This window comes from Musca domestica, unplaced genomic scaffold (genome assembly GCF_030504385.1).
Source record: "Musca domestica strain aabys unplaced genomic scaffold, Musca_domestica.polishedcontigs.V.1.1 314, whole genome shotgun sequence".
NCBI classification, from domain to species: domain Eukaryota; kingdom Metazoa; phylum Arthropoda; class Insecta; order Diptera; family Muscidae; genus Musca; species Musca domestica.
Genome location: NW_026712310.1, coordinates 87,501 through 103,200, shown reverse-complemented (window position 1 = coordinate 103,200; position 15,700 = coordinate 87,501). Strand labels below are relative to the sequence as shown.

The 15,700-nt window shown below is 35.1% G+C and overlaps 2 protein-coding genes across 2 annotated transcripts; both read left to right on the top strand.

The window, feature by feature from the left end:
• Positions 1 to 2,811: 2,811 nt before the first annotated feature.
• LOC131803657 (protein takeout-like) lies at positions 2,812 to 7,331 on the top strand. The gene is made up of 5 exons (XM_059125094.1): positions 2,812 to 2,996; positions 3,062 to 3,154; positions 4,409 to 4,565; positions 4,627 to 4,760; positions 7,013 to 7,331. The coding sequence occupies exons 1-5, from the start codon at positions 2,906 to 2,908 to the stop codon at positions 7,315 to 7,317; spliced, it is 780 nt and encodes a 259-aa protein (XP_058981077.1). The 5' UTR covers positions 2,812 to 2,905; the 3' UTR covers positions 7,318 to 7,331.
• A 3,405-nt stretch (positions 7,332 to 10,736) lies between these two features.
• On the top strand, positions 10,737 to 11,653 carry LOC131803659 (protein takeout-like). The gene is made up of 3 exons (XM_059125100.1): positions 10,737 to 10,923; positions 10,991 to 11,124; positions 11,336 to 11,653. Exons 1-3 carry the CDS (start codon positions 10,859 to 10,861, stop codon positions 11,635 to 11,637), a joined length of 501 nt encoding a protein of 166 aa, XP_058981083.1. The 5' UTR covers positions 10,737 to 10,858; the 3' UTR covers positions 11,638 to 11,653.
• Positions 11,654 to 15,700: the final 4,047 nt, after the last annotated feature.

Genomic DNA, 15,700 nt, shown 5'->3' with positions numbered 1-15,700 from the left:
TTTTTTCAAAAAATGGGATAGAATCGCAATTTTTGAATTTCAAAAAAAAATATATATATTCAGGCATGTCACAGAAGTTTTACGAAATCGATTTATTTCACCTTTTCCAAATCGTTACGATTTGCTTTTGCTTCTTCAGCACTCGTACGTTTTGACTAATCCGGAAAAAAAAATCATTTCACATTTTTGAAATAAAAATATGGTAACTCCATGAAAAAAAGTCGTAAACAAATTATTGACAATTAAAAAAGGAGTTTAAATTGTTTTTTATAATATAAACACCAAAAGTAAAAATACCAGGGGCTTCAATACTTGCTGTAATGGATGAAGAAATAAATCAGCGGTCGGTCAACTGAAAAAATTCGTCGCCGGACATTGAGGAACGCATCAGATCCTTTATCTCACTCAAATACAGAGTAAGGATCCACCAGCAATGAGTTATTTTCAAATTTATTTTAATAATAATTTATTTCTACAGATTTATAACTTATTATCGGCTAAATAAAGAAGCTTTTGTTTTAGTTTTGGAAAAAATTTCTCCCCACCTCAAACGTTCCAATATACCGGCTATTATCCAGCTTGCAACAACGCTTAGGTTTTTGGCTACGGGTGCATTTCAAGGAGTTATAGGTAGATCAATTGCCAATGTAGAAACATTTTTAAAAGCAGCTGGAATGCATGATCTTGGTCTATCTTTTTTATTTAAAATCGAAGTGGTCTGCTTTGAAGTTGAGGGTGAAAAATTAAGCTCTTCGTTTTCAGATTCACTTAAAACTAATTGACTTGATTTTCGAGTTCTTGGAATATGTGTAGATGATGACGAATCAAAGTTTTCTTTTTCAGAACAACTGAGGTCTAATTCACTTACAAAATCCGCAAAGCTTACTGCACCACCAACTCCATCGACACTTTTATACAATCCGCAAATTCTGATTAAACTGTTCTCGTGTTCACTGAAAACATATTGATTGATATCACCACCACCAGTTCCTCGCAAGTCCTTTTTATTATGGCACATCTTCGCCTTAACATTTCCTTTCCAATCTGACCAAACTTTCTTCCATTCTTTACAGGTTTTACTTGGTGGACCTGAACTATTCAGCAAAGCTGTCAATTCCGTCCATAGAGAATCAACAACAACCTTATCACCTTTTACATAGCCCCTGACAATATCGTAATGTTTATCCATAAAATTTTGTCCTGTTTAACGTTTCGGTGTTTGCCCCTCAAGTATAAAAAAAATTAAATAAACAGTTTTTGACGAAAATTTAGAAATATGTATGTAAATACTTATATTTTTGCCCGATTGACTGAAGCGCTCTATCTCAAACCAAACAATTAATTGTTTTTTTGTTTTTCCCCTTTCTTGCTTTTTGGTCTGTCAGTTGTACATTTCTACACCTTCTTCTTCAACACATATGGCAATAATTCAACAATACAAGTCTGCCGTTCATTTCTGCATATTTTTTTGCGTTTTCATCATGGATTAGAAAAATAATAGATTTTTTGTAAAATAAATTCCAAAAACATGTTCATTCTAAGAGAATTTGGTTAATACAATATTTTCTGTTAAATGTATGTGTCTTCTGTTTATTTTTTACGTTAAATCACTAAACATTTCAATTTCACCCTGCTTTTTGAAAGTGATATCAAAACGCAAAATTTTTGCGTTTTCCGTTTTTTAGAGAAGCTAAACCGTTTTCGTTTTCACTCTTGAACGATTTTACATTCTGTGACATGCCTGATTGAGTTGTGCTGAATAATTTTGAAAAAAAAAAACATAATTTCGAAAGTATATCATAATTGCAATTTTGAATTTCGAAAAATTAGCAGTTATGCTGGGTTGTGTTTGATTTGTGTTATCTTGTGTCGTTTATTTATTTCAATATCTTTAACGGTTTTCGAGACATGACAGTTTCGAAAAAAACAGTACTTTTCAGAAAAATCGATGTAATTTTTGAAAAAAATTTAATATCGAGATGCGGAAAATTTTGCTGAAAGTTTTAGCGAGTAACGAGTAAAGCATCATTTCTAACCGTTATGTATGGACGAAAAATTATGCTATGTGAACACTACCCCGCACAATTAACCGTATCTCGATATATACATTTTTAAAAAATTTCTGAAAAATACTGTACGATTAAATTTATTGAGAAAAAATAAACGACGCAAGATAATTTTGTTAATTTTTCGAAAATTGCAGTTCTGGCATACTTTCGAAATTAAGAGAGCACAAATGGGCACAAACGTAGTATAATTTAGCACAACTTTCCTTTTCGAAATTCGAACATTTCAATTCCAACGGACACCGCACAAATAATTCTCGTATTGTTGTCAGTAATATTGCCAAGGACACAATGTATATAAAGTGTTAGGATTCAAACGAATCTTAATCTCAAAATTTCAAAAGTTGAGGAAAAGGGGGAACTTGCACTCTCTTTGTAATTTGTTTTATTTTTTTTTTTTTTTTATTTAGACATCTCCTTAAAATAATTTTGAAATTAATTATTGGGTACCTCGCCGATGATGCACATCGTCTACTATGCATCTTTCCTGTATTGAAACGTATGAGAAACATATGAAGTGTTTCACATCAGTGTTTCATTTCGAACGGAATAAATAAATAAAATCTTGTCTACAAACGACAAGTTATACACTCATGCTACTGCACCAAATACATCTTGTATTAAAGAAAATATATTCAAATGGGGGAAGAGGAACCCGTTTTTCAATTGTAGGTATATAACCAAATCAAGCTTAGCTTTTATTGCATTTTTTATTCATTTTGTTTAGATTATTTATAAAAGATCAGCCAGTGCAGTTTCGGTGGCAGTATAGAAAGCACTAACTAAGAAATCGGATTTTATTTAATAACATTGTTATTTTGAAAAAATATAATTTCAAAATGGAAATTTCCATGAAATTGTGTTTTATTGTTGTCTTAACTTGGATTTCGATGACACAAGTAATGGGTGCAAAAATTCTTGCGGAAAAGCGTATGTCTGCTGTGATATTTTTTGTTTCGATTTTAAAAACTATTGAACTTTTTTTTGTATTATAGCATCATTTCTAACCATTTGCAAACGCTCCGATCCGGAATTTGGTAAATGTTTCGCTAAAAATTTGCAAGCGGCATTTTTTGAATGGAAATCAGGTGAGATATAAATTTAATAAAAAAAAATCCGCAATCGTACAGTAATTGAACAAAACAAAAAAGCTATAAAAATATTCCATATAAAACAAGTTAAAAATCTGTAAGTTCGGCCGGGCCGAACTTTGAATACCATCCACCATTTGGAACGAATTTGGCAATTCTCAAAAACAAAAAATCCATTAAAAAGTTCTGTTAAAATCTTAAAAAGACCGGATGTAGCTGTTATATTGGGGTCTATACGACGACATGGACCTGCATAGGTAACTTTCGTCATAAGCCATTGCAATATTCAAATGCGAAACTTAAAAAATCGGTGAATAATGTCGCTAAAATCATCAAAATACCGAATATCGGGTGGTACCGTCATATGGGGGCTATATGAAGACAATTTTCTGTCTTTGGCTGTAGTATCCATTACGAATTTCTAATACCAAATTTGAAACAATTCCGTTGAAAAATGTCGCTAAAATTTTCAAAATACCGAATATCGGCTGGTACCGTTATATGGGGGCTATGTGAAGACGTGGACCTGCACAGACAATTTTCTGTCTTAGGCTGTAGTACCCATTTCAAATTCCAAATTTGAAACAATTCCGGTGAAAAATGTCGCTTAAATCACCAAAATATCGAATATCGGGAGGTACCTTTATATGGGGGCTATACGAAGACGTGAACCTGCACAGACAATTTTCTGTCTTATGCTGTAGTACCCATTTCGAACTTCAAATACCAAATTTAAAACAATTCCGGTGAATAATGTCGCTAGAACCATCAAAATACCTAATATCGGGAGGGACCGCTATATGGGGGCTAAACCAAAACGTGGACCTTCATGGCCATTTTCAATACCAAAAGTCCTGCACACATAATATACATTTGAGTAAAATTTTACCGATCCACTTAATTTCGTTCGGAAGCTAGAGTGATTTCTACAGACGAATAGACGGATAGACGGACAGACAGACGGACATCGCAAAATTTTAGAATATAATTTTATGCAGATCAAGGATATATGTACTTGGGGTGGGGTCTAAAATGTATATTTCGAGGTGTTAAAAACGGAATGACAAACTTAATATACCCTTCATACCCTGGTGGGGGTATAAAAAGAAACCCAAACTTGAAAAAAAACTCTACAACAGATTTCTGACCTGAAAAATTAAAAAAAAGGATACCACAAGGCGCTATGTGTGAATCTAATCTTTAAAAATTTTCCCTAAAATCTTTAAAAAAAATTACAAATCTCATTAATAGGTGTTCCCGGTCTAAAATCAATCCGTTCCTTGGATCCTCTTCACTTCAAACGTGTCACAATCAAACAGGGAGATCAAGGTAATCCTATTTCCATCAACATGGAGTTGGAGAAGGCAGCCCTTGCCGGTTTGGGTGGAACTGCAATTGATGACGTGGGGTGAGAATAAATATTGAATAAATTACGAAAATAATGAATCGATTCTCTCTTTTTTCAATAGATCGAATGGCAATACTTTGGATATGAAATTGAAGATAACAATTCCATCCTTCAAGCTGACCGGTGATTATAAACTGCAGGGAAATATTCTCAGTTTGGCCTTGAACAGTCAAGGAAAAGCTGTTATAACATTTGGTAAGTAACGATAAAATATTGAAAATTGGTGACAGAGGAAAGTTTCCTAAGAAAATATTGGTGGGGACCTAAGGTAAGGTTGCCGAATCCTGAAATTTTAAATGAATATTGAATATTAGAAGTTTCCGAAATTTGTACTTATGTGGGCGAAAAGTACTAAATGGTACTAAATTTGGTACATTTCGGATTTGGGTGAACCGATATAGGTGGAATGCTGAAATTTAGAAATAAGGTTACTATCATATTCTACGACTGAGGAATGTAGGTAGATTTTGGAAATTCGTACTTATGTGTACTAAATTTGGTACAATTTAAATTTTGTGTGAACCGGTAGAGTAGGAATTCTGAAATTTGAAAATATGATTTCTATTTGACTGTATGATGTGTGAGATATTGTTATCAAGAGTACTAAATTCGGTAAAATTTGGAATTAGCATAACTGTTGGTGTATAGGATTGGGTTGTGTAGGAAGTTTTTGAAATTCGTACTTGTCTGTACTATATGGTACTAAATTTGGTATAGTTTCTATTTAGGCGAGGCCAAATGGATGGAATGATGAACTTTGAAATTGGGATTACAGTGGGACTGCAAGATTGGGGTATGTAGGTAGGTTTGGCATTTCGTACTTGTGTGAACTAAATAGTACTTAATTTGGAACAATTAGGATTTGGGTGAACCTATAGGGCTGCAATCCTGATATTGGGAAATTGGATTTCTATTGGATTGTATAATGCATGTTGTTATAAAAATGTGTACTAAATGGTACAACAAATTTTTAAAAATTGTAATTGTGGTGAACCGATTGAGCTGGAATTCTGAAATTTGCAATTTGCTGCCCAAATGTTGCTCTGCGGTATTTTGGCCCATTCCCGGCGAAGCGCTTGCCTCAGTCGATCGACACTTTGGCATTTTTTGATGCCAACCATGCTTTCCAAAATACTCCAGACACAATAGTCCAACGGATTGGTGGTCACTGTGCGCTGGAAATGAAGCGAGGAACCTCATTTTGTAACCATTCTTGGGTGGTGCGTGCTGAGTCCTGTTGGAATGCCCAAGGTCTGCGGCCAAAATTTTTGCGTGCCCTTTTTCGGGATAAAATTCTGCATTTATTCTGATGCCACGGTCGATTAATATGAACGGAGAGCGACCACCAGCTGTTATGGCGGCCCACACCATCACCATGGCCTGCGCTTGAGTTCTGGTGGCCAACCGAGGGTGCACATTTTTAGCTGACCTTTTCGGCAAAAAACACGATCATTTTGTTTGTTTACAAACTGCTGGACAACTAATGTTTTCTCATCGGACCGGAGAAAACCAAATTTGGCAGTTCACCACTTTCGGCCAAGTTAAACAACTCTTTAGATCTTTTGAGTCTATTTTCGTTCTCTTGCGGTGTAAGTTCTTGCACTTTTTGGAATTTCAATGGCTTTACCTCCAGCTTATTTTCAATATTTGCCGAATGGAATATTGCGATATGTTCAGCTCACGAGCCATTTTGTTGGCCACTGCGGCGCGTGTTTCGATCAAGTGGCTTCTTTACTTTTCGAACCATTTCTGCTGATGTTGCTGTTTTCTTCCACTGTCCACTTCCTTGACGTCGGGCTACGCTACCAGTATCACGTAATCGGTAACGAGCGATGGTACGAGACACGAAAGATTTATTCACATTTAAACCTGGAGTGCTCTAACGATAGCCACTTGTGGTTTTCCAGCCAATATAAAGAAATCGCATTATCACGCTTGAATTCCATCACGAATAACTTTTTTTCCGGAAAATTCTCACCAAAATGCTTTTGTACGCCTGTAAACAATATAATGAGCTGTCACTGGAATAAATTTAAAAGCGGTTGGACGAGTGGCTTAGAAATGGCAACAGTCTGAAATTGGATGCAGTTTTTTTCATCTCATATCAGTCTGAAAATTTGATGTAAAATATGATGTTTACATATGAAGATTTCCTATATTCAAATGTAGAACTTTTGAAAATTCATATTTAAATGTAGGAAATATTCATATATATACATCAATTCCGTATTTGATTTAGCATCTCTGTAAAATATGTTGCTAGAAATTACGTTTCGAATTCTGTGTAGGAAAAAAAAAAAAAAACTTGTTTAGACTAATATTATTTGTTCACATCAAGGTATAATTATATATGTATATAGATATATATCGATATTTATGATATTGAAACCCCATAATTTATCTTTTTAATTTGTGTTCCTTATTTCTTTTGTCATTTTCTTGTCTAGATAATGCTGTTCTAATACTAAATGTTCAATTTAAATTGAACGAACGCAACGGTTATGAATTTGCCGATGTGGACAAATTCCACTTGGATTGGATCGAAAATGGTGGTATTCAATTCCATTTCGATAATCTATTCAATGGCGATAAAGCTTTGGAAGATGGAGCACTGGCTTTGTTGAATGCAAATTGGAGTACCCTGTTCGATGTTCTGCGACCTTCGTTGAGTCAAACGAATCAAGTTGTTGTTAAAGATATTATAACTAAACTATTTGCATATGTACCGGCGAAATATTTGATGGAGGAATAAAATGTTAAAAAAAAAATTAATAAATATTTTTATGTAATTATAATAATAATTTTTATACCCTCAGCCATATGGCTAGAGTGGGTATTCAGGGTGAGATGAAAAAACTGCAACCAACTTCAGACTGCTGTCATTTCTAAGCCACTCGTCCGACAGCTGTTAAAATTATTCCAGTGACACCGTATTATATTGTTTACAAGCGTATAAAAGCATTTTGGTGAGAATTTTCCAGAAAAAAAGTTATTCGTGATGGAATTCAAGCGTGATAGTGTGATTTCATTTTAATGTGAATAAATCTTTTGTGCCCCGTAAATTACTGGTGAGCTGAACATATCGCAATATTCCATTCGGCAAATATTGAAAAATGAGCTCAGGGTAAAGCCATTGAAATTCCCAAAAGTGCAAGAACTTACACTGCAACAGAAAAAAATAGACTCAAAAGAGCTAAAGAGTTGCTTCGCTTGACCGAAAGTGGTGAACTGCCGAATTTGGGTTCTCCGCTCCGATGAGAAAACATTAGATGTCCAGCAGTTTGTAAACAAACAAAATGATCGTGTTCACTTGCCAAAGAGGTGAACTGAAAATGTGTTCGGTTGGCCACCAGAACTCAGGCGCCGGCCATGATGATGGTGTGGGTCGCCATAACAGCCGTTGGTCGCTCTCCGCTTGTATTAATCGACCGTGGCATCAGAATAAATGCCAAATATTATCGCGAAAATATTCTGGAGAGTGTATTAAAGCCTTGGACATGCAAACATTTTGGCCGAAGACCTTGGACATTCCAACAGCACTCAGCACGCGATGGTTACAAAATGAGATTCCTCGCTTCATTTCCAGCGCAAAATGGCCGTCGGACTATTGCGTCTGGAGTATTTTGGAAAGCAAGGTTGGCAAAATAAAAAATATCCAAGTGTCGATAACCTCAAGCAGAATGAGAAGAATGAGCCAAAATACCGCAGAGCAACATTCGGGTAGCGTGTTAGGGTTTCATTGGCCGTTTGAAGGCCATAATTCGTGCCAAAGGTGACCAATTTGAACAAATCTAAACTTATTCTAAAATTTGATGCTATTTCCGACATTTTTTGTTTCATTAAATTAAATTAAAAAAAATAAAAATGATGGCATTTCAATTTGTTACAGTTTTTTTATTTTAGTTTTCAACAATATTTCTTTGGTTCGGATTCTAAGCGTTCAACTATTATTATTTTTAATGTCGCCCACTGTAATTTACAAGGTAGGCCACCTAAATACATGTCTATCTTATCGTACCCTTGTGTGTTGTTCCCTGTCATCCTTGCAAATTATTAGGCCAATGACTCTAGCGCTTACACGTGCTTCCCCTAAGGTATCGCTCTAAAAACAATGCACTTACATTCCAATGGATTAATGAGGGTACGAAACCAGTTTTCAATTTGTATAACAATAAAGGAAAAAATAATTAAAAATTATTTGCAATTTTGTTATTTTATATTGTTTAAAAAAAATATGTACTCATTTATAAACAAACATCTAAGCCCGAATTCCCAACAGTCTAACAAGATTTCAACAGCACAACGGATTAATACTTTCTAATCAATATTTTTTTTAATTTTCCAAGTCTGAAGAATTAATAAAATCGTTTTAATATATTGATAATATGGAAATTTCAATGCAATTGTGTAGTATTCTTGTGGCCCTTATATGGCTCGGATCTTTGGAGGTCAATGGGGCAAAATTCCTCGTCGAAAAACGTAAGTGTGAAGTACTAATTTTTCTACTCTAATAAATAAATACATTTTTATATTTTATGTTGCAGCGGCATTTTTGGATATTTGCAAGCGATCGGATAGTGAATTTGGCAAATGTTGGGCCAAAAATCTAGAAAAGATGTTTAATGGATGGAAATCTGGTAAGTTTTCCAAAACATGTATTTGCGTACTAAAACAATTAAAATTTGAACCAAAATTGGGAGTCAAAGGACATGGAATCTAAAACCGTTTTTCAAGGGAGTCTCATTTTTTAGTTGTTGATCGACATTTGCATGATTATGCAGGGTGAGTTAAAAAAACTTCAACAAAGTCAAATGCCATAATTTTTACATTTTTTTTTTTTAAATTTTATTGAATGTCGGAAATATCATCGAATTTTAGAATAAGTTTAGATTTGTTCGAATTAGTCACTTTTGATACGAATTATGGCCTTCAAACGGCCAATGAAACCGTCACACGCTGCCCGAATGTTGCTCTGCGGTATTTTAGCTCATTCCCGGCGAAGCGCTTGCTTGAAGTGATCGGCACTTTGGTATTTTTTAGTGCCAACCTTGCTTTCCAAAATACTCCAGACACAATAGTCCAATGGATTGAGTGCTGTTGGCCAAAATGTTTACGTGCCCAAGGCTTTAATACATCCCCCAAAATATTTTCGCGATAATATTCGACATTTATTCTGATGCCACGGTCAATTAATATGAGCGGAGAACGACCACCGGCTGTTATGGCGACCCACACCATCACCATGGCCGGCGCTTGAGTTCTGGTAGCCAACCAAAGGTGCACATTTTCAGGTGACCTCTTTGGCAAGTAAAAACGATCATTTTGTTTGTTTACAAACTACTGGACAACGAATGTTTTCTCATCGGAGAAAACCAAATTCGGCATTTCACCACTTTCGATCAAGCGAAGCAAGTCTTTAGCTCTTTTGAGTCTATTTTCTTTCTTTTGCGTTGTAAGTTCTTGCACTTTCTGGAATTTCAATGACTTCATCCCGAGCTCATTTTTCAATATTTGCCGAATGGCATATTACGATATGTTCAGCTCACGAGCCATTTTTCGGCCACTGCGACGCGAGTTTCGATCAAGTCGCTTCTTTACTTTTCGAACCATTTCTGCTCAAGTTGCTGTTTTCTTCCCTCCACTTCCTTGACGTCGGGCTACGCTACCAGTATCACGGTAACGAGCGACTGTACGAGACACAAAAGGTTTATTCACATTTAAATGCTGGAGTGCTCTAACGTTAGCCACTTGTGGTTTTCCAGCCAAATATAAAGAAATCACACTATCACGCTTGAATTACATCACGAATAACTTTTTTCTGGACAATACTCACAAAAATGCTTTTGTACGCTTGTAAACAATATAATGAGCTGTCACTGAAATAATTTTAACAGCTGTGGGACGAGTGGCTTAGAAATGATGGCAGTCTGAAGTTGGTTGCAGTTTTTTTAATCTTACCCTGTATTTATTATTTTTATCAGTTCCCTTGTTTTTTTTTTTTTTTGTCTTGGATATTCTCCCCATTAGGTATTCCATACCTTGCCCCTTGATAAACGTTACAATTTTTCTCCACTAATAGACAAACCTTGTTTTTATAAAAACAACAATAATGGAATTGAGCCTAACTATTTTGCAAACAATAAAATTCTACGGTATCCCGAACAAACATTCCAACACTGTTCTACTATTTTTTATTTAAAGGTGTCCCTGGTCTTAAATCAATTGGATCATTAGATCCCCTACATGTAAAACGTGCCAAGATTACCCAAGGTGCCGAAGGTAGTCCAATATCGATGAACATGGAATTAGTAAATGCTGAATTGTCCGGCTTGGGTGGAACTATAATAGATGATGCTGGGTAAAAAAGCAAACTTTATATTATAATATACTTATGTAAGTGATAAAATCTATTTACATTTCGACAGATCTAATGGCAATAGTTTGGAAATGAAATTGAGAGTTACAGTTCCTTCCTTCAAATTGACCGGAGATTACACAATGCATGGCAACATATTGAGCTTGGCCCTGAATAGCAAGGGCAAGGCTTTGATGATATTTGGTAAGCAAAAGTTGGGATTAAAAAAGAACAATAAAATTCAATAATTGTTAATGTATTTATTGAGATCTTCGAAAGATACCCAATATTTCGTTTAAAAATTCTTGAAGATATGAAAAATGTTATTTTTTGAAAATCCTTTGGAGATCGCATGTACTTATTAAATAATATTATTTCTTAATTATTTTTTCTGTATTCTTTCTTTAATTTCTAGAAAAGGCCACCTTTACGCTCAACTTCCGTCTGAAATTACGTGAAGATGGCGCCCAATCATTTGCCGATGTGGAAAAGCTAGATTTGTTGTGGGAAGATAACGGTGGCATGCAATTCCATTTGAGTAATTTATTCAACGGCGACAAGGCCTTGGAGGACAGTGCCCACGCGTTGCTAAATGCAAATTGGCGTGCAATTTTTGAAGTTCTCCGCCCAGCTTTGAGTCAAACTAATAAAATTGTTGTTAAAGATATTTTAAGTAAAATAATGGCCTATGTACCGGTACACTATTATTTGGAATAAAAAACATTTTGGAAAATGTGTAAAAAAACATTTTGGAAAATGTGTAAAAAAACATTTTGGAAAATGTGTATGATTTTTTGAGAAGAGTGTGAGTTAAGGGAATAGAGACATCGAACACTGAGCAAAACGAAAAAGAAGAGAAAATACGTGTATCGGTCTATGGAAAATTAATCTAAAACCAGTAAAGAAAGTCTTTAAGTCGGGCGGGGCCGACTTTATGATACCCTACACCACTTTGCTAATTTAGTAGAGCTCCGCATAACAATTAAAAGTTTTTATGGAAGAATTTTATCATACACGCTGTGATTATAATTATAATTTAAAGTTCAAAGTACTAAATATGCCGAAGCATTTGAATCTTTTAAATTCGAAATTGTATTGCCCATTTGGTGCACAATTAATTTGAAATCGGATAAAGATATATATGGGAGCTATATCCAAATCTGAACCTATCTTGATAAAATTTGGCAAAGATATTTCTGAGCTGTATTTCATATATTTCCCTGAATATCGTTGTTACGGAGTGCATATTACGGTTGTGCGTAACAAATCGGATGAACAGTATATATGGGAGCTATAGCTATATCTGAACCGATCTTCACCAAATTTGACATACTAGCTACTGAACTCAGGTCGTAAGTGCCAAATTTAATCCCATTTGGGCAAATATTAGACGTTTGCTGCACAATAAAAGGTAAATCGGACGAAGTTATATATGGGAGATATATCCAAATCTGAACCGATCTCAATAAAATTTAGCAAATGTATTTCTGAGTTAAATATTGTTGTTACAGAGTGCATATTACAGCTGTGGAGGACAAAAATAACAAATCGGATGAACAATATATATGGGAGCTATAGCTATATCTGAACCGATTTCGATCAAATTTGGCACACTTATTTTAAGGCCTAATTTGGTTGTATGTGCAAAATTCCATACTATTCGGGCTGATATTACACGTTTGGTGCACAATAAAAGGCGAATCGGACGAAGATATATATGGGAGATATATCTAAATTTTCAGATCAATATTCCTTGGAATCCTTGCATTTTAGGCTTATCGCAGCCTCGATAACATTGCTGATAATAATATGAGTATTATTCTTATAAAACATATTAACCATCAAGCGATTCGCCAAATGGGTCTTTTTGATTAATTTCTCGAAAAATCGTTAAAATCTCCTTTTATACGAGATCTTAGGAATACAAAATATTCTACAAAATTGTTGGTCATGAAATATAGGTGTCAGAATATATCAAAAATCTAAAACTTTCCTAAAAGCCAATATTCCATAAATTAAAAAAAAAACATTTTAGGGTTAAAGTCGTAATTCATATGGGCTTATGTAAAATTCTCCCACAAAACATAATTTTAGAAGGATGACGTCAAAGACGAAAATGTTCTTCATCAAATTTCACTATAAGTCACAAAAGAAGAAGTTAGAAAATATCAGTCGGTTTTGCCGATAGATGTATACCCTTAGCCAATGTTCGCTTATTTAAATATATTTTGACTTCTGTTATAATTATTCAAATTGTTGACCCTCTATGGAGTAGGTTCCGAAGGAATGGGTCAATATTGTCCAATTTGAAACGGGCTTAAATAAATATAATATAAATATTGCGACGTGCCAGGTTTGGACTATATCGACTACTTCCTTCACTTTATATGAGATATGTGATAATTTTTAGAAAATGTTAAAATGTAGCCGATCTACGTATTCCATTGTTATACTTCATCTAATACCGATAAAGATATGGTATGGGCGAAATTAAAAGAAAATCGAACATTTATATCCAGGTTTCTGGTGGAGAGACATATATTTAGATATAGCAAGTTTTAAAGAATCGCTGAGTTGTTATGCAAGTTATGATAGATAAAAATATTGAAAATTGTACCCTTGTTGTGGGTGAGATAGCAGAAGGGTTCGCAGATATATATCATCTTCACAACATGTGTGTGAAATTTGAAGAGAGTTGGATGCTTATTTCGCTTTCTTAGCGTTTTGTTTTTCAAAATCTTGACCTGAAAGAGAGGACCGCTATATTCCGTCTCAATGCCAGATCTTGGGTTCATAAAAATATTAAGATGTGTGTAATTTGAAGAGAACCGGAAGCTTACTTCGGATTTTATGATCATTTTGGTTTTTTAAAACTTTGACCCTTTGTGGGAGAGGTACCCAAAGGAATGGTCCGATCTCAATCACCTTTATTACAGATCTTGGGTCGATGGAAATATTGAGATGTGCCAAGTCTGAATGGAATCGGATGCTAATTTCGCGTTTTATGAGCTTCATGGATATTCAAAATTTTGGCCCTTTTTGGTTGAGGTACCAGAAGAAGTAGACCGATATATTCCATCTTTCACCTTGGGTTCATAAAATTATTGTGATGTGTGTAATTTGAAGACAATCGGACACCTACATCACATTTTATGAGAGTTATAATTATTTAAAATGTTGACCCTTTGTGGAGGAGGTACTTGATAGAGTGGACCGATATTGTCCATTTTCGTACCTGTCCTAGCAAATATTAAGATTTGCAAAGTTGGAGAAAAATTGGATAATCCTTTCTTTTCCTTTCTTTGGAAATTTCGACCTTCCTTGGAGGACGTAATAGAGGGAGTGAACCAATATTGGCCATTTCCGAACTGGATCTCAGTTTGATAATAATATTACGATGTACCAAGTTTAGACCAAATCGGATACTCCCTGCGAGAGTTATCGTGCGCACCAACCAGACAGACAGGCAGATGGACGGAAGGACGGACGTCGCTAGATCGACTCAAAATATCCTGAAACGAATTTTATCCAAAGATACCTAGGGTCTAAAGCCGTTATTTCGATGAGGAACGTGGAATCAGAATAAATGCCGAATATTATAGCGAAAATATTCTGGAGGGTGCATTAAAACCTTGGGCATGCAAACATTTTGGCCGCAGACCTTGGACATTCCAACAGGACTCAGCACAGTTGCTGTCAGCACGCGCCACCCACGAATGGTTACAAAATGAGTCTCTCGCTTAATTTCCAGTGCACAATGGCCATCAAAATCTCTGCATACCAATCCGTTGGACTATTGTGTCTGGAGTATTTTGGAAAGCAAGGTTGGCACTAAAAAGTGTCGATCACCTCAAGCAAGCGCTTCGCCGGGAATGGATCAAAATACCGCTGAGCAACATTCGGGCGGTGTGTGACGGTTTCATTGGCCGTTTGAAGGCCATAATTCGTGCCAAAGGTGACCAATTCGAACAAATCTAAACTTATTCTAAAATTTGATGCTATTTCCGACATTTTTTGCTTTCATTCAATAAAATTAAAAAAAAATGTAGACTTATGGCGTTTGACTTTGTTGCCGTTTCTTTATCTCACCCTATGGACGCATTGGATGACAACAATGAAAAATATATTTTCGTTGAATATCGGCCCCAAAATGTTGGAAAGAGTGGGTCCAGTCGAGGTAAACATTTCCACAAATTAATCTTCAAACATGTTACAATTTTTTTTAAATAAAATCACAAATATCCTCCATTTCGAATGTTGTGCCTAAGGAAATCTATGGAACTAGAAATAAAATATTCTCCAATATTTTTTTACACATTATAATCAATTAATCTCTTCTAGTGGTATAGCACACTTTTAATGCATCCAATTATTCAATCAAAAAATGTACTAATTGCAAGGGCAATAACTTCCCCCCACACACGTGCATTGAATTGGCTTAAAAGAACGTAGAATAATTTCTTCCAATATTGCATATTTATATAGTCTATTAATGTCTCAATAGAATACCGGTTGAATTTGAATCAATCCATTGGCGTAGATGAGGTACTAAGGCACGTATGGTTGGTTGTGCATTGTGTGCAAACAGCTTGCAAATATTTTCAGATCCAGTATTGTAAATAATTTCCAACAACCTATTCGGAAATATTTCTTTACTCCCATTAATAAGTGTTTGCCCCGCCAATGTATTTCATGATAGAAACAAAGATTTTTTTCTACATCGTATATCATACGATGCATTTATAAGCCCACCGCTTGGCCAGCTTCCTTGCAGTCTTCT